Genomic DNA, 19694 nt, shown 5'->3' on the forward strand with positions numbered 1-19694 from the left:
TATCTTTGGGATCGGCTCATCAAAACGGTTAGATAGATAGCCGCAAAGAAAACTTGCCTGACAGTACCAAATAGGCTATTCGCATTAAAACTCCCATGCTTAAACACAGTGATGAAAGCATAAGATGCATCGTTTGGTTGGTTGACAAGTTGAATCTACATATACCGAGTTTTCGTGTCATGTCGCATTATTAAAACCGCAGCTAATGGTCGCTTGTGGTCGTCTGTGGCGCCACAGCGGTTTAAACCAAATTAGTGCAAATTTTTTCGAAACCTAACGGCAGGAACTTGACTAACTCACTAAGTTGACTAAGCTGCACTGTGTCTCACGTCATGCACACGCAATGAATATTTTACCTAATCACTTCCGAGTTGTGCTGTAATAAAAACAAAGCAGAGAAAGGATTAAAAGCAACATTCAATGTGTACAAGTAGTCTCAGGAGAACATAATAAGCATGTGATCCATCATTCTTTATGCTTTCATCACCACACCCAGGAACCACCGGAGGAGGAGACGAATGGTCCCGTGCAAGGTTACTACGTGGGCTATCGTGTTCGTGGTAGCGGCCTACCGTATTCGTACAAGACTCTGCAAAGCGGTGCTCCATCGTCGCCTGCCCAGTCGCAGTATCAAGAGTGCGAGCTGCGCGAATTACGGCCCCGTACCCGCTACGGCATCGTCGTTCAGGCCTTCAACGCCAAAGGTGCAGGACCGGCATCGGAAGAGGTGGCTGCGCAGACGCTGGACTTTGGTGAGATTCTAAGATCCGGTGCGCAAGTGTGTGATAAGTATGGTGACAATAATGATAAGTATAGTGGCATCACACCGCTATTGGGATCAAAATATTTCCCGCGATATGCAAATGCATTACGTTGTTGTACTAAAATAATTTTTGAGTCTAACAATTTGAGCATAATTGTGACACTCGTACAGCCTAACCCGCTATAACCGGAAAATGTAGAGTGAACTACCACTCCCAACATATTTTGTTATGCCTACGCAAGACCTCTGCATGTATTTTCGCAATTACATATTTTTTATTATTGTTTTTGCTCATTCTTCACAGGCTATGTATACGGAAGGAATACGAAATTGACAAGCTTTGGAACGAAATGAACTTAAGCATTAATAACTATGAAAATACTTCCGAGACGCTTTTGTTCAGCTGTAGCAAATTGTATATCATTGCAAGTTTGAGAAGTGGCTGAAGAGCAGGTTCAATTCAATGGGGTGCACTTTCCGGGCTCTTAACGAGCTGCTTCAAATTTATACGTCAATTGCGATTTTAACTTGACATTCCTGGAACTATCGTGTGAGTAGGGATTGTACAACCTTCTAGAGCACCCTGTCCGCCCAAGTCAAGATTAACTAGAAATGATAATAATTAAATGTTATCTGGAGTGAAGTTGTGCAAAGATGTTCACATGGCGGAAATCATCCGACATTATTGTTTGCAACGTAGCAGACAGCGTACAAAAGAAAACCGCGATAGCGTGCATCTTACAAACACTAAAAATCTTCATTCATTGAAAACGAGGGCCCGCGTTCACAAAAAAAATTTCTTACGCTAGAAGTGCTCGTAAGAGCTCATGTCGACCATTGATAATGCCGGACATATTACAGAAGGCATCCGGCCAACGGAAAAGAGCACTTGCCAGCAATAAGCTTTGTGAATTCGGCCCGGGTAGCCTTGGTGGAAATATTTATTAAGTAAATCCGAAGTTCTGCGTGTGATTATGAAGTACTGTGCACCTAATCTATCGATAATATAAATAGGACACATAACTAAAATATCGCACGGCATATCGGGAGCGATATAATTCCGTACACATGGAGAGTCTGCTCTTGTCCACCGAACGGAATACGTTGTCTAATATACGGGGTGTCCCACGTAACTTGAGCCCAGATCTTAAAAATGAAAGGCGGGGCGGAAGCGAATTGAACCAAACGCATACTATTGGCACGGGCCTATAGTAACTGAGGCATTTTTTTCCCCGTAACTTACCCAACGTTTTACTTATTGTTACCCAACGTTTTAATTATTGGCTGATGACCCGAAGTATGATACGGAGATTTGTAGAGGACCTTCAGAAACGCCGATCGAGTTGTTTCCTGTACGATACGTCTCACGTAGTCCCTTTTCCGGATTTCAAACAAAGCCCGCGAAATATAAATAAGAGCCACGGGATGGATCGCTTGCGCAATGTTATCGTGCTGCCCTGAAGCGTGCGTTCGGTTAACAAAGTCGGCTCTCGTCGCACGACGGCGCAAATGCATACCGCTCGCCGAGCGCTGCCGAGAAGAACGCCCTGCCGCTTTCCCGTCGCCAGTCACGATGCTGCTGACTTTGTTCACCGAACCTACGATACAAGCAGCATCATACCATCGCGCAGCCGCCATCGCCCTCGCCCTGCTAGACGGTCGTGGATCCGAGATATATAGCGATTCCAAAACAGCAGTTAGGGCTTTTCAGAAGGGTTGCATCGCCAAGCAAGCTGCTCGTCTTCTTAGCAGCTCGAGTCGAGATGCTCTCACGCATCATTCAATCCACTGGTTTCCAGCTCACGTAGGATCGGTCGAGGGTGCTCCCCCGAACCTCAATGAGTCTGCTCACGAGGCTGCGCGTGACCTCACCGACCGCGCTTCCTCTACAAGAAGCACCGACTCCCCTCCTCCCTACGGCCACAGGGACGCTCCCGCTACTCACAACGAGCTTATTAAATTCTTCTACATGTCTAGAAGGGTCTTTCCACCCCCTCACCCCAAGTTGAATAGGGCGCAAGCCGTTTCGCTTAGGCTTCTGCAGACCAGTACGTATCCGTGTCTGTCCGTTCTCCACGAGGCTTACCCGGACGTGTATCGCGACGACGCCTGCCCCTCCTGCGGCCAGACCTCCACTCTAGCGCACATGCTGTGGGAGTGTGGGTCGACATACCCCAAGTTCATCAAGGAGGAGTGGGACTCGCTTTTGCGTAGCCCCGCTCTAGAAAAGCAAATCCTGGCCGTCCAGCGTGCCCGCGACCGGGCCGGTGGGCTAGACCTGCCGGTCCCGACGTGGGACTAGCCGGGTGCGCGACGAGTTCGCGTCCTCGCCGGACCTACAATAAAGTTTATTCACTCACTCACTCACTCATTCCCTCACGTGGCTCTTTTCTTTTCATATTTCGCGGGCTTTCTTTGCAACCCAAATAAAGGGCTACATGAGACGTATTGTACAGGAAACAGCTAGATCGGTGGTTTCTAAAGGCGCTCTACAAATCTGTTCATCATTTAAAAACGTAGGCAATTAAGCTTAATTAATTAGTGAGTAATGCGGGGCGGCGAATCCTGAGGTACCATAGGTCAGTGGAAATAGTATGCTTTCGGTTAAATTCCCTTCCGACGCACTTTTCATATTTATATTATTGGTTCAAATTACGTGGAACACCCAGTAATGGTTTCTTTTTTTTTCTTTCTCCTTTTATTGTATCTCTTTCCCCAGAGCAGAGTAGCCAGCCGGTACTTACTCTGGCTAACCTCCCTGTCTTTCCTCCCCTTTTGTCTTTCTCTATCTCTCTGTATAGGTCGCTTAAGTTTGTGTTGTACCTTTCCCTTTACTCCGCTCTTTCAGTTGGTTGCACCGAAGTATAAAAGATTGATTGATTGATTGATTGATTGATTGATTGATTGATTGATTGATTGATTGATTGATTGCGTTTACCGTCCCAAAGTGAGAAGTATGACACCCACCATACAGGAGGTCACCGGCCTCATTTTGACCGCCTGGCGTTCTTTAGTATGAACACAGTGCCTGATATACCATTGAATAGCGCTCGTCCTTGTCGCCTTTTTAGTGTCTCGCGTCCACTGTTGCGCTAGTGACTTCAGCATGTAATAAACTAGCCCTGTCTCACACCCTGCGTACCATTGAAAAGCGGCCATTCACAGCAGCGAATTGAACTGCGATGTCGGACTCAGAAGCATAGGAAAATGTCCGCTAAGCCTTCAGGGAAGGCAAGAAAGAGCTTATATAACCCTATTTTAGCTTTAATAATGGCATTAAAGCTCTTCACGCCAAACCCTGAACACAGAAGTCGAATTTGAAAGCCTGTTAGTTGTATGTATCCTGCCTTTTCTACGTACGTGGTCCGTTGGCGCCTTTTCTAACGCGTAATGTTGAACAGATAGATGTAATCTAACAACTGATACATCTTTGGGTTTCCTGCCAAATTCTTTCACAGACCGGCCAGCCTCTCCTCGGCTAAAGCTGGTGTCGTCGACTTCGTCCTCCATAAACCTGAGCTGGGATGTGGCGAACGACCAGCCCGTCGACGGTGAGACCACTGGAAGGATCATTGTGTTCGTTTACACTTTTGTTTATTTGGTTCGTCGAGTTTCTCTCCCTTAGTACGGATCTTGCTTTCTCAAGCATTACCTATGGAAGGAGTTGCACTTGCAGTATTAATTGCTGATGCCTGAATAATTATCAATTGAGGGCTATGTAATATCGCTCACCAATGTGCGGTGTACATACACCCGGAAATTGAAAACATGTGTTTTGATATACGCCAAATGTGTACTAAAAGGACTACAAGAATACTTGTTTCATTTTCTTATTTGTAAAATGATGGACAGGTTCAGGAAACCTCTAAAGAATGGCCACTGATGGACAGCTCTCTCTCTCTCACTCACACTCACACACACACAAACACACACACACACACACACACACACACACACACACACACACACACACACACACACACACACACACACACACACACACACACACACACACACACACACACACACACACGCACACACACACACGCCACACGCGCGCGTGCGCACGCTCGCGCACGCACACACACACACACACACACACACACACACACACACACACACACACACACACACACACACACACACACACACACACACACACACACACACACACACACACACACACACACACACACACACACACACACAAACACACACACACACATTTATATATATAGAACATGAGCGGTGCTAAAACGTAAACAGAACAAGTATTCAATTTCAACTGTTTCGATCAGTGGACCGATCTTCATCAGGATTTTTTTTTTCTAAACCCTGATGAAGATCGGTCCACCGATCGAAACTGTTGAAATAATATACTTGTTCTGTTTACCTTGTAGCACCGCTCAAGTTCTTTACGTTTGAAAGGTAGCCTGAAGCAAACCTCTTTACCTACTGTATATATATATATATATATATATATATATATATATATATATATATATATATCGTAAGAAGCCAACACGCACAACCGAACCCACAACCTTCGCGAAATGCGAAGGTTGTTTTTTCATCCACTTTAACTTCCGGTAATTTATCGTTTCTTTATTTCATTTATTAAGCACAAGTAATTTCCCCTATGTTGTCCTTGGTGTCAGTGTTTGTTGGCTTCTTATGATATGACTAATAAAAATCGGGCCCCTCGGTTAACCCCCTTTCTGCTCGTTTATTATATATATATATATATATATATATATATATATATATATATATATATATATATATATATATATATATATATATATATATATATATATATATATATATATATATATATATATATATATATATATATATATATATATATATATATATAATACTTGTGAATGGGCGCTTGAGTGTTTTCTTTGCCCCTGTGTCATTCTCAATCTTATGCAGCACCCTCTTTGAATTCAAGCCCAGTTTTCTGACCATCTATTTTACTATTTTGTGTATGTGCCTTCATCATTCGCTGCGAAGTGCATCAAGCGTCACCGCAGCGCTCTTATCGTTTAATATAGTAACTAGGCTTGACGCGTGATAAGAAGACCAGGAAATGCAATGGAGTGTTAACAAAACAGGCGGTCTGCTTCACTTCTCGTTCACAATTGTTTTAGAAGAAAGTAATTTTCATATCTCCCCATAATTCTAGGATTAATTGTTGGGCTAATTGGGTTTGCATAGCTGAACAGGCAACTTATCGCGATAAAAAAAAGAAAGGAGACAAAGACAAGCGCTACACAGAACTGTCAAATAGCAGGGAAGGATTCTACAGATGTATCCTCTTGTCACGAATGAGCATACAGAATAATTTGAACGGGAACGTGTACATCAAAGGCGGTTGCGCAAGAAGTCGAACTCAGAATCAGGTAATGCGATAGACGGCTTACTTATGCACCGATCATTGTTCTTCTTGATAAAGAACAAGTCTAGAAAAAGCAGTACCACTCCTGCCTAGAATAGTTCTCTCCAAAAGTCGAGCCTCACACACACCCGGGGTAACACGGGCCACCATATTTGCTGCCTTATCCTACTAGTGAAGAAATGAAATAAAAGATAAACGAGGAGGAACTCGTTGAAATGTGCCACTTGTGCACATTTCTCTGTAGAAATCCGCTGCCAAAGTTGCCGCCTTCTGTATTCGGGCGCGCCATTGTGGCCTTGTCACGCCGAACGCCCGGACGCAAAGATCATCAGCGTAGAGCGAGACATTAGCAGTCTGTGGTAGCGTTTCGGCAAGCCCCACTAGAACCAGATTGACAAGAATGCGGTTCAACACTCCGCCTTGTTGGACACCACGACTGAAGGCATATCTACTTGTCGCGCCATCCTTTGTAAGGACATACACAGATCTCCGTGAGAGATAGTTCCTAATGCACCTAAAGGCGTGACCTCCAAGTTATGCAGCCTCAAGAGCTTGGAGAATGGCTTCATGGGTTACGTTGTTGTAAGCACACTCTACATCTAAAAATAGTGCCACAGCGAGGCGGTTCATAGATTTTGTTGCTGTTCAGAGGTAACGAGATCAATGACGCTGTCAATTGAAGACCATCCCCGTCGAAAACCAGCCATAGCCTCAGGGTAAATGTTATAGGTATCGAGGTACCAATCCACACGTGTCAGTAGTATCCTCTCCACGATCTTACCGATACAACTCGCCAGTGCAATCGGCCGGTACTATGTAACGACAAGAAGAGACTTCCCAGGCTTCAGTAGAGGCACCAGTCGGCTACACCTTCAACCGTCACGGACTATGCCGTCACGCCAAGATTGATTGAATATATCCAGAAGACAGCATTGTGCTGTTGAATCTAGGTGCCTTAAGGCAGCGTAGGTCACCCCATCGGGGCCGGGTGATGACAATCGCGTAAACGCTGCGAAGGACGCTTGCAGTTCTTCTATAGACAAAGGAACTTCCATGCTTTGATCTCTCGCGATGGGAACGTCATGTAGCGAGAAGTCAGCCAGCAGAACGAAGTCAGCAGTAACCTTCGCAAAAAATTCTCCCGCGACATCAAGCTGTGGACGACCTTCACGTAGAGCCAATGCTGTGAAGGGACGACATTGTTGTGGAGGTGAGCGAACACCCTGAAGAGTTCTCTATGTGGGTGATTACGGTTTGCGAGGGTCCAACGATTCGCAGAAGCTCATCCATCGTTGGTCCTGAAGTTTTTTCATCTGACGCTGAATTTTCCTCTGAATGCGTAGGGCTTCCCTCAGGTCATAAACGAACTTAGTACGCCTATATCGTCTCTCAGCCCGCCAGCGGATCACTTGAAGCCTCTCCAATTCTTGGTCGAAATCTGTGCGTCTTGTAGATGTTGTAAACATCCGCGTAAAAGCCTGCAGATCTTGTATCACGATGTATTCGGGAGGCTCGGGATTATCATGTCTGTCCTTTTTCTCGATCGAAATTTCGTACGCTTGCCGCTCTATCTGTTTTGAGAGCACAAGGTAAAGAGAACTGTCAAGAACTCTGACGTTCATGTACGTAAGAATATGGTCTCTGTTATGAGTTTCAATGTCTGTGAACCATTGAACTTTCGAACTTAAACTAGGCGACGCTAATTTGAACTTCGAGTAGCTGCTGTAAGTCACTCCTCGGAGATAAGTCGCACGCTGAGTGTTCCAAATAAACAAGATGGTATCACGCTCGAGCATGCGTAGCTTTGTTGATATATTTGATTTTGGTGAGATCTGTTCCTGCATGCGGCCTTCATGAACCCTCCTAGCAGCTTTTGTGGCATGTTCGTTGTCCATCGCGGCCCAGTGGCCTGGAGAGGAACAATACTATAGTACCAGCAATAGCGATTGCAGGGTGCCTTGAAGCGCGTTGTACGGCTAAGATTTCAGTCGTGTCTTTTGTAAACTATCGTTGCGTGATTACACATGACCATTGATTCATTACACAAGAAAATCTGAAGCGTTGAATGCTGTTTCTGCAGGCTACCTCCTTTTCAACAAAGCCGAACCGGGCCAAGAACGACGATCATCCTCTACTGAGGGAGCGCCGTCTTCAGAGTGGTCCTCCGTACAGACAGACGCAGAGCGGTCGACGTACGCGTTCCGTGGCTTGGGCTGCGGCCGAAGTTATGCGTTCTACGTGGTTGCCTTCAATGGCGCCGGCCGAGGAACCCGAAGCAACGTAGTATTAGCCAAGACGGATGGGTCAGGTAGGTGTGAGTGGTGTAACCTGCAACGCTGGCGTTGGGAAAGTTTGTTCTAAGAAACACTGACTGCACACAAAGATTAAAGATCTGATAAAAAATAGAACTTAAGTGTTAGGCAATTTGCGAGCATGCTACATGCTGGTAGACTGAACTTTCTTAGCTAAGACAAACTTATCGCTGACAGCACACTGCTAGCGCAGTTCTTTCTCAAAACCAACTTTTCGTTCAGAGCTACGTATTACCATAAAGAAACCGAGATATAGTGGTGTTTAGTTGTGAAAGCCACGATCATAATGCGAAAGTATGTAATGCGCACTCTATATAACTTCATAATTTAGTATTATGGTTCCTTTTTTTCGATGGAAGCCCTTTGGCGATGTTCTTTATATCGGTATTTTACATACATTCAAGTATCACTTGCTCGCACACATAGAATACATGCATGTACTTGCACGCAGATCTGGAACTATTGGGAAGCCAGTCACTGTTCCTTAAATTTTGTGTTTTCCTTCAGTCTGCAGTCGTTAAGGCGCCACAGTGATCTTGGTGTCAGTTTAATTAGACCTTGATAAGCCCGAAATATGTGCTCACCGTGACTTACGCTGGCGACGCTCCCAGTTCCCGTGGCACCGGACATGCGGGAGTTTGTTGCCGCCAACGTGTCCTGGGCGACCCTTCGGCTGGGCACGTGGAGAAGCGGAGGCTGTCCGATCTCGTCCTTCACTGTTCTCTACAAGAGGCAGTCGTCACCTGGCGACTGGACGCCGGCGGCAACGAGGCAGGTTTCCGAGCTTGGGTTGCCGCACCACCCCCACGTGACTATTGAGGATCTGGAGCCGGCAACTTGGTACCAGTTACTGGTCACAGCCCATAATGAAGCTGGCTCTACGGAGGCCGAATATGTCTTCGCAACGCTCACTCTAGCAGGAGGTACGGCAAAATTTTCTCGCAATGAATAATTTATGAAACCTGCCAGCAAAGCACACGGGCGCACTTTCTTAAATCGGCTTTTCGTGTGCATGAGAAACTATTGAAGACCACTATATCCTAAGAAACATGGCCAGTATTCACAATGCTTTTTATTCGTAAGTGCTCTTTGCCGATAATGATATGTAAAAAGGATTTGGTTGGCAATTGCTTTTACGAACTATCCTAGTATTATAATTTTTTGTGAATACGGGGTGCACATACTTAGTGGTCTTCAACTACCATGTTTTGCATTTGCCGTACTCTCTTGACACTTGCGTTACAAAAACTAACAACTGTTTGGAACGCGTAATATAAATATTCAACACTTATTCTGTTTCATTGGTGCGTGGTCACACAATTTTAAAAGCCTTAACGCGAACACAGAGTTAATAAATAATTGTCCTTACCTGAAGTATGGGCTAGCTTGACAACGTACTCTCATTGGACTTCCCCTACCTCGAATGCGGTCATGCGCCACGACGATATAGTGTCCGATTAACAAGCATTTTGTTCATAACTGTCCATCCGCCTTTGTTTACAATACATTTGCTTTAGCAGGATTTGCTGTTTCCGGGTCACACAAACTTCTATTATGCACGGGAATCCTTGTAGTATAGTCTTACGCATCACTCTCGTGTACAAAATTTGTAAATATCGGCTCAGGTTGAGACGTGTCTTAACTCAACAGTGGCGTACTTTCGTCCAGGCACCGTCCCCCCACCGCACTGGATACAAGTGATCGAATCTCAGCGACGCAGGATCCACGTTATCGTGCCTGTTGTGTGTTTGCTCGTCGTTACGCTACTTGTCGCCGTGGTCGTAGGGTGCACCATCTCAAGAAGGAGACTTGCAGCGCTTCAACGCCGCCGCCTGCGTAAGTTCGTTCGTTGTGAATTACCAGAGTGATTGCGGCTTGACTCAGCTCACCCGTTTATTATCCGCAGAGTTCGCCATTTGGAAACCATAGTTGAGCATATGTATAGCATCTGACCACACCTCACGCGCAGTGGAAAACAACAAGGTGCTATATTACTACTGTGGAGGCGTGTTGTAATACGGAAACATTGCTCCTCTTGCCTTCCAGAGCGCTGAGAAACGCAGAAAAACATAATCACGCATACACGATACGCGGGCACAAGTGCTCCCATGCACACATAAATTATGAAGCACATTGGGCTTTCGGCCTTAGCGACGGGTGTTCAAAATAATGCGTAACATTTATGAGACCGGTTCGGCTTTGATACTACTGAAGATAAGGTAATAAGAAAATATTGTTACCGCCGCCTATAGAACAATCACCACAGCCTACGTAATGCAGGTGGCTAGAATCAATGCGGTATGCGGTAAACGTAAAGCAAATACAAGGATGTTAACTATAGAGTAAAACATGTAACAGGTACTTAGGCTGTAACAAAACGCACATGCATGCCATATGAACCCGACGTGCACCTTCTTCGCATACCGTTAGCGCACCTGCACCCTACAGCGAACTAGCTACAAATTACATATTTTCGATGACCCTTTATCTTGCTCTAGTATACACTTAGCACCACAGTAGAGCATGTATACCACTCCGTATCTGTACGCTCCATTTTCGCTGTTGTTCAGTGTGGCGGCCAGGAGAAGTTGACGGCGCCTGCAGGACGGCTACGAAGTGTATTGACACCGTGCCCATGACGGTGTGGAAAAAGGCAGGACTCGAACAGCCGACCTCGGGACCTTGCACAGAGAAGCTCTACTGGCCGTCACCACTGCGTTCCCGAGCGATGTCGTGCAACGTCTCAGCGGATGGCGATGGTGCGCGCTGCAAGACGTGGGCGCGCAGTCTGGCCACCATCCACGAAGACTACAAAGTGGAAGCGGAAGCCAGCGGCGGGAAGAAGCCGGAGCACATGTACGCCGTGCCTTTCGCGCCAAGCAACACACTACAGAAGGTGAGCGCTCGGTAAATGTCAAAAGGGTTCGAAAACATTCATTCATTCATTCATTCATTCATTCATTCATTCATTCATTCATTCATTCATTCATTCATTCATTCATTCATTCATTTATTACAACTTCTTTAATGACTGAAACGGTATAAACGTAAGTTCCAGGCAAAGTGGAAACGATTTACTATAACGCCACAATATGGCAGATGGTATTGCTTATACAAACCCGTGAAAAAATTGCGCAGAGAACATCGGCGATGAGTGTCAATGTAAGCGGGTAGCCGAAAGCTCTTAGAAAGCTATTCGCGTTATTCGTGGAACAATACTCTTGGACGACTATATTTGTTGTAGTGATGAGATTGAGGTAGTGTTGCTTGCTTCGTTGCGTAACTGCATAGAGAACAGAGTCGTAAACTAGTACACATGGAGTGGTGCCGGCGCCCTCTTCTGCAGTCGCCACAGAAGGCGGCAGAACAAGTGCGGGGCATCGAGCGCTCTCTACCACAGCATCGAAATCTTCGGGCACCTGAAATCTCACGCGCCATAGAACGTGCCGTGACGCCCGGCTATTCTATAGCAGAACGATGGTACGGACGCATGTCTTGATTGCAGTGAAGCCAGTCGAAGTCTCAGTTTGCATTGTCACCAACTTTCTATCTTCACAACCTCTGGAATAGCACATCGCCGTTTAATAATATTGGTGGAGGAGCTATTGCTTTTGCCATTACAGATGTTATATCTAGAACTCATAAGTGTGCAAGAACTACGTTCGCGTCAAAGGTTCTTTCTTCCTTCTTTTTTAATCTAGCACACTCGTATTTACTTTTGACGACTAACGCGCTCGGTTACTCGGTTGCGCGAGAGCGCACGCGTTTTATATCGACGCTGAAAGCCCGGCCGCCGGCTACCAACCACCGACTCCGAAAATGGGCGAAAGAGTCAAACAAGGGTATTCGCTTTAAAAAGTGCACGCACGCATGTAAATTATTGCGTATGGGACGGAATAAAAATAAATATGAAAGCTTAAGTGGAAAAATAGGCTAACTAACCAACTAAGACGCTACTAAAATGAAACTGCAAAGCCGCGAGGGCGTGTTCCTGGCGTCCAGTGAGCGTACTGTATGCAGTATCTTGAGTTAGAATAACTCATTTGCTCTTGAGAGCGAGCCGATGTTTGTGTGTAAAAATGAGTTAATTATAAGTATAGCATCAAACGCCGTCACTGCCACTAACTACCCTGCTTGCGCTTCAACTCCCACGTTCTGCTGCCCTTAACGGCGCTTGCCCTCCCTCTGAAGTCCCTCGGTTACGACTCGATCGAACAGATTATCGACTACCGTTAATCCATTCCGCACATCACGTGAGCTGCGCAAATTCACTTCTTGCTTTTATTCTCGACTATGGAACATGAGCCGCAACCACATGCTCTCTAATCGACAAAACCACTACCTGTCTCTGAAAGTTACGCCAGAGTCCTTTAATAAAGTGTAGAAGGGCCCTGGCAGTCGCCATAATTCTTGTTCCTTCATTCGTTGCTGTGTCAACAAGTATCGGCCCAATAATTAAATACTGACAGGATATACTAATTATACACATAGCTTTTCAATGATAACGGGAAGCCACCGCCGACGAGCTGGGAATGACTAAAATGTACGCTTTAGCTCATTTCATTTCTTAATTCAAGACAGCTTTGAACCAGGTGGACGCTAGACAATATCTTTAATTACACATAGTATGGCTGTGGCCATATCCATCGCTGACGCAAAAAAAAAATATCAAAGGAAAGTAACAAAGAAAGAAGCTGCTTTAATGATTTAATCTTAGGCATAATATCTTCAAACAAAGCCTAAATGTTTCGTGGTTTTACGTTATATTTCTAATAATCATCCTTCCGCTTCCGCCATGTTCAATACTGCAGGCATTTATAATAGGAGCTAAAATGATTGTGGCGACACAGGAACATGGGTGTATTCCATGTCTTCCAAAAAAAAGATGTTGCAATAACTTGAATGCCAAAACGCTTTGCATAATTTTGTTTCCGGTGTTAGGCTAAATTGGGCTAATGCTGATGTTCTAGGAACCACAGTAACTTAAAGCAATTTTGATAACTCTGATGTATTTTGTTGTCTTTGAAATAATGTTGATACAATTCGTAATGTTTTGTTACTTTTTCTCTTGTTTTTCAGCTAGAAGAGCGGGATGATCTTCTCGCCTCTGCTGAAAGGCTGGCAAGCTGCATGTCGCCGAGGCAAGGTAAGTAAAGAATCGGATAGTGCCAAACGTTCATAGGATATGCATAGATAATTTTTGAGACTATACTAAGGCTCATATATTCCGAAGCGTTCCTTAGCTCACTAAGGAAGCCTTTATTGCGGTTAGGCCGCCATACCTGAATACTGGAAGCGTACTTACACAGGAGCCCTTACTTTAGAGGGGTTCCTTGATGCTCCATTGTCGTAAGGCAGCCATTACTTTTTCGCTGAACAAGCACTTCACCTCGCTGATGACCATTGCAGGATCTATACGCCTTACTTCTTGCCCATGTAATGCTCGTCTACTCGTGCACGCTAGCGCCTGTTGTTGGCAGGTGACCATGGGAGCCCGGTTCTAAGGACGGGAAGGAGTATCACGTAGCTACTGACTTAGCTAGTATATCACAATATGTTTGCGTTATCGTGAGACGGAACAATAACTCTACGCTACAAAGAGCGAAGCGAACTTGTCTCTTAAAACGCAATCGCAAATGCATAAGACACATGCGGTAGCGACGTCATCGGGATGTGGACGTTCAGGAGGTAGAAGTCAAACGGATGCGCACGAAATGTCAACCTAATTTAATGCTACATATCGACACTATTAGCAGCAGGCACCACCCACGGTGGCACCAAGCAAACTTTGGTATTCCTCGATTGGTAATGCTGGAGACCATGAAACGTAGTTTGTGATGATCTCCATACGAAGTAAAAACTGCAAGCAAACTTCGGCCTCGTATGACCTCGGTTATGATGAGACAACGTGCGTGGCTTACCGCATGCGCTGGCAAGTTTCCCAAGCCATTTTTTAACGTGAATGCCTAGCAAATCCTTCCTCGTTAGGAACGCATCTCAGAGACAGCGCCCAACGTTTACCAATAGCTTGCTGTCATAGCATCATGACAGTAACAAAAAGCGAATGCAACCATCGATTGGAAGAGGATGGGCCAAACAGCGCTGTGTACGACGAAATCGTAGATAGGAAGCGGGCGGCATCGCCATCGACGGGCGCAGCGATATTCTACTATGCAAGGTGTCGTTGTGTCATTACGTGCGATAGCGTTCAACTCAAAATTCGGAAAAACTGAACGCATCTTAAAACACTAACAATACAACGACCAAGAAATATTTCAGGAACTTCTTTTAATTTGCGGAATAAAGACGTTTGCAGGAGACCTATGATTCAATACCAGAAAGGCGACATCTGTTCCTTATTTAACAAACGCGTTTCTTTCGTGAGGACGGGTGACGGGAGCTTTCAGAACGAACTTGCTTCCTCCTTCAATACTTTGCGGTCAGGAGGCATCAAGTGCTGCTCATGTAGGAATAGAAAGGGACCCAAGGAGTGGAACATTTCCAACCCAAGGAAGGCCCTTTTTTCCTCAATAATTGTTACCAGTAAAAGTGAGTCACGGAAAATTATGTTTTCATTGCTAAGTGAAACGTTATGGCTTTAACCTTTTCGAAAGTTACTCCAAGGTAACTCAGTGCCGTTATTTGAGAGCGCAGTGAGACAAGTCTTCTGAATTGTCTGTGATACTGTGACTTATTACTCCGACTCCCTGTGGGGAAAGTAAGATGTTCCCACAAATTGAAAAGCAGTCGAAGCTAATGAAGTTCACGCATTGCACTCAACAGATTTATCACATGCCACGGCAAGCCTTGAAGTACGGGAGGAGACTGCCGAAACGGACAGCAGATAGCCCTGCGTCCCCGGTCACTGTAAGTTACGCCTTACAGTGATCACTAAACCGGCTCTTCAATCTGCCTTGCAGTACGCGGACATCCAGCAGCACTAAACTCGAACCTGCGTCTTTCTGCCTCTCCTATTTCAGGTGTGAGTGAGCTGCTGCCGGCCTCTTCTGTGGAATGAATGGAACGAAAATTTTGTTGAACCACACAACGTGGACATTTGCGACGATTACCAAGACGGAGTGCCTTAGAAAGAATGGCCACTGAGAGAAGGCGAACAGAAAAACGAGTAGGCGATTATTTTTTTTCTTTTCTTTGGAGGGGGGGAGGGGCTAGAATATGCAAAAATAAAGTGATAAATTGCCCTGACGTTGGCACCGAAATCGCGCAGTGGTAGTGTCGGGGTTGTCACCAACCTACAAGTGACTCGTGTAAGAAAATAAATGTTTTAATGGATGTACTTATGTCGGTACACAACAATTATCTAAATACTTTATGGGCGATGCGCAAGTGCACCGTTAGACGGCACATGTAGGAGAGCACATGTACTTAAAGAAATCGTTTATGTTTAGGATTGTCGAAGGCGTACCTCCACCGACACAGGAGGACCGCAGGATAACCAATAAATTCGCTAACTTCGAAAAATGGACAGCAAACAACATACTTGTAATAGCTCTGTCTTCTATATTCAATGGCAAAACAGCAGATAATACAAGATTCTGACGTCTTTCAACATGTTTGAAAATTGTTAGTATATGGGGAAATTAGAGATTCAGCACAGAATCACTACCTGCAGGCGCTTTCTTCTGCATTCCAGTATGAATAGTCAACAAGTATCCCTCAAGCCCTTTTTTTATGTACGGTAGCAAACCGGACGCGCATCTGGTTCAAATCACTGCCTCTCATTTTTCTTTTATTTTTATTTTAACCTTTACTTGTAGAGGCGTGTGTGCTTTCATCGTCCAGTTATTTGACTTTACTAATTTAGCCAATCGCCATCGCCGTTTGCCCACCTTTTACTTTAGGCTTGAGGTTTGCTTGCCCTCAAAGGAGCTCTTTCAAGATGTGCAAAAGCTTTCCTAGGCTTTTATGACCTGGCAACGTTACAGGAGGGGTATCTGCAATATACTTCGCTCGAAATGGCTAAGGCATCCACGGGTATACACAGACACAACTCAGTGTTTGTAGTCTTTTCTTTCTGTCCCTTACTATCAGGCGCTTCCTGTATTCGAGTGTCGGAACTTTTTGAAAACATTGACAGTCTCTTTAATTTACACTAAAGAGGATGAAGCCGATAGCCTGCCAGTTCACGAGACGTTCATTGAATTGCATCGACATTCTCATTCGAATGGATTGTTAATTCCTATTACTTGTTTTCTCTTTACAAGTTTTTCTCTTTATTGGTTCTCTTTTCGGTTGCCTAGAAATTGCCACTTGTTCTGAGTGAATTATGACGTTATAACGAAGTTGGTAAGTCTATGAAGACCATTAACACAGATACGCAACATCACTGCACGATAGGATAGGATAGCAAAAACTTTTTTTTAAAATGACGGCAACCGATGGTTTAACGCGTCGGGACACTGGCCAAGCGTCGACCCGGGGTGAATTTGTTTTATTTTAGCACAGTGCACGTCGCGTAGACCGTATATTTCTTCGTCAAATAGACATAAATCTTCTGACCACATTCCGTCACTTGGTAGCCGCGGTGGTGGTTCTGTATCCACGGGCATTACAAGGGCGTTGTGATCAGTGAAGTAGCATCAGACATACTTGATATATTTTATGAAATTTTCATTGTGGAATGCGAAGTCGATAGGCGTTCCTCGATGGGCGTTCCTGGCAAGGTTCAGACCTCAGAGTGCTTTCCATGCGCTTGAGAAGTGCAGTATTTGTCCAGCGTTCTGGTTGCAATCACCGTCCATGTTCATTGGGCGTTGGCTCACTTCAGGTGGCGTGTTTCGGACGATGAAGTTGTGCCAAATAAGCGCAGGGGACGGTGAAACCGGTCGAAAATCGTATTGCACAGATTCACCCGATGTCGAATTGGCCGTTGATATTCACGACCATCACTTGAAAGTACTGTGTCTAACGTAGATGGCTACGCGTGCTGCAGTGTTGTCGTGACGTTGTGCGCCGCACACGTAGCAATACTCCAGCAACTCTTTGAAATCTGCCGGTTCCATTCCCGTTTCTGTGAAACACAGACTGTTTCCTTTTGTCGATGTTTTGGCAGCGATCGCACGTTGCCACAAGCCATTGCCATGAGTGCTTGACTTGCCAGTTCACTACATGCCTACGTAATGGTCTGTAGACGATGTTTGCCCAACCTTTAGAACTCGCCGGTCAATGCTGTGCCGTGATTTTCCTTGCCATGGTAGAATTTGAACTCCCCCGCCAAAATTAACTATATCTTAATTAACCGTGTATTAATTAAATTTGGAACAGTAAACGTCAAAGGTAGCGAGTTCGCCTCCAACCAAAGGTCGTGGGTTAGAGTGCCTTGAATAACTTTATCTCAATGAATTGTGCTTAATTAATTGCACCTTAATGAGCACCAAAGGTCGTGGGTTCGACTGTCGACTTTCACAATGTTAACTGGAATCCAAGTACGTTCGACCGCCACGAAAGGTCGTGGGTTCGAGTGCCTTAACTAACTTTATCTTAATTAGGTGTCCCTAAATTCACTTCGTCTTAACACCATATGTCGTGGGTTCGACTTTCTAATTTCACAATGTCAATTGGAATCTAACTTGGAGATATGGCCGGTTCACCCACATCTCCAAGTGAATTCAACTTCCGATGAATTTTGGTGCCATAACGCCGGACGGCGTAACACCAGACACCGAATTTTTCGGCTCATGAGTTGTCTAAGGCTTTCGCCTTAAAATACTTTTATATCCTCACCTTCTGTCCACCTCCGTCATTTGTGTAAAGTGCATGTGAAATGATACAGCGAAAAAAAAGCAACCTAAGGACATGTTAACGGGGCAAACTTTCAGTATCCGCAAAACAGTCTGCTTCTTCCTTTTCGTGAGAGCGGACGCCTTCTGTTATACTCAAGTATACAGTGAAAGCAAAACTTTGATGATAATTGTGTTTTTTTTCTTTCTTCTCATTTCTTCTTGCAGGTGTACTGTGGTGAACACTGGTGTTGCTTCAATTTGAATGCTGTATTGCTAACCGTACTGTCTCCAAGAAGTTGAAGCCACGAAGAGCTACTTGGAAATGAAATTTGTCATTGACTGCAACGCCAAATGTCAACTGTATTCAGACAGACAGCGATGTGAGAGACACTGACAAGCTTGTGCGATGGCTTCACGGGAGGCCTGCGAGCCACAGTTTGTTATTCTTGTATTGTGTTTGATTTCTTTTTATTGAAGTGAAAATAAGGACAGTTCATAAACCTACAATGGGGACAGCTACACGTTCTCGCTTAGGGATGCCTACTGTCCCAAGCCCTCCACGCTTACGTAAACTGCCTCCGGCAAAACCGTCTTACCCTTCCGTGCATCTCTCAAGACTTTCAAGGTAGGCCAAGGGAAACAGCCACTTGTAACTATGCTTAGAGAAATGTGCCGAATAGTGCCTTTGGACGAGATGGTCATCGACAACATGTACTTCACATACAACGCAAAATTATTTGTTAAGCTTTTTTTAAAGAGTGGATCTACCCTTCCTGCGACAGACAGATGAAGTGATGACTCCACCGAAACCACAGGGTCGGCAAACAGCGGACACTGGGAACGTGTTCCTACAGGGCGACTTCCGGCACGGCTACAAGACGGCAGCAACCATTATTTCCCAATGATCACATTAGAGGTTCGATTGCGCAACATTTGGACGACTCACACAGAAGAGAACCACACACACACAACAGAGCGCTTGTGGCGTGTGGTTCTCTTCTGTGTGTATCGTCCAAATGTTGCGCAATCGAACCTCTAATATGCTATACCAACACGCCGTCTCCAACCTCGGAATCCATGATCACATGCGTCTCGCTGGGTTTTGAACGGTAACTTGTCTTTTGTACGCGAAAGTTACACGCTGGCGTAGTCTAGAAGTAACATTATGGCCAGTAGAAAACCCATATTCACAGCCAACAGAAAGCCATACATTCATGGTTGTATGCGCTTCACAAAGCGTCCACTATATCACAGCAGTGGTAGCGCGCTTTGATGGACTTTTCAATCTGCGGCCCATTGAAGTAAACAAGCTGAAATCAAGTGTGATATTAGTGCAGGATCCAAGCGGTAAACTTTCGAAGGTAAATAAAGATATAGCACGTTGGACAGCAAACTTCAAGAAGAATAAAGAAACTGCCGTTTTGTTTTTCTTTAAACGTGTTTTCTCAGTTTCTGGATACATAAACTTCAGA

General features: G+C 45.0%; 1 protein-coding gene across 1 annotated transcript in view; it reads left to right on the plus strand.

The window, feature by feature from the left end:
- Positions 1–19182, plus strand: part of LOC142579299 (cell adhesion molecule Dscam1-like) — a 118369-nt gene extending 99187 nt beyond the window's left edge. The window contains exons 17-26 of the mRNA XM_075689346.1: positions 497–752; positions 4222–4314; positions 8248–8475; positions 9091–9402; positions 10148–10315; positions 11050–11375; positions 13559–13625; positions 15263–15346; positions 15460–15605; positions 18448–19182. Of these exons, the coding sequence (XP_075545461.1) occupies positions 497–752; positions 4222–4314; positions 8248–8475; positions 9091–9402; positions 10148–10315; positions 11050–11375; positions 13559–13625; positions 15263–15327 (1515 nt within the window). The 3' untranslated portion in view covers positions 15328–15346; positions 15460–15605; positions 18448–19182. The remainder of the gene's footprint in view (positions 1–496; positions 753–4221; positions 4315–8247; positions 8476–9090; positions 9403–10147; positions 10316–11049; positions 11376–13558; positions 13626–15262; positions 15347–15459; positions 15606–18447) is intronic.
- The last annotated feature ends 512 nt before the right edge of the window (positions 19183–19694 follow it).

The sequence above is a fragment of the Dermacentor variabilis genome, chromosome 4 (assembly GCF_050947875.1).
Source record: "Dermacentor variabilis isolate Ectoservices chromosome 4, ASM5094787v1, whole genome shotgun sequence".
NCBI lineage: Eukaryota > Metazoa > Arthropoda > Arachnida > Ixodida > Ixodidae > Dermacentor > Dermacentor variabilis.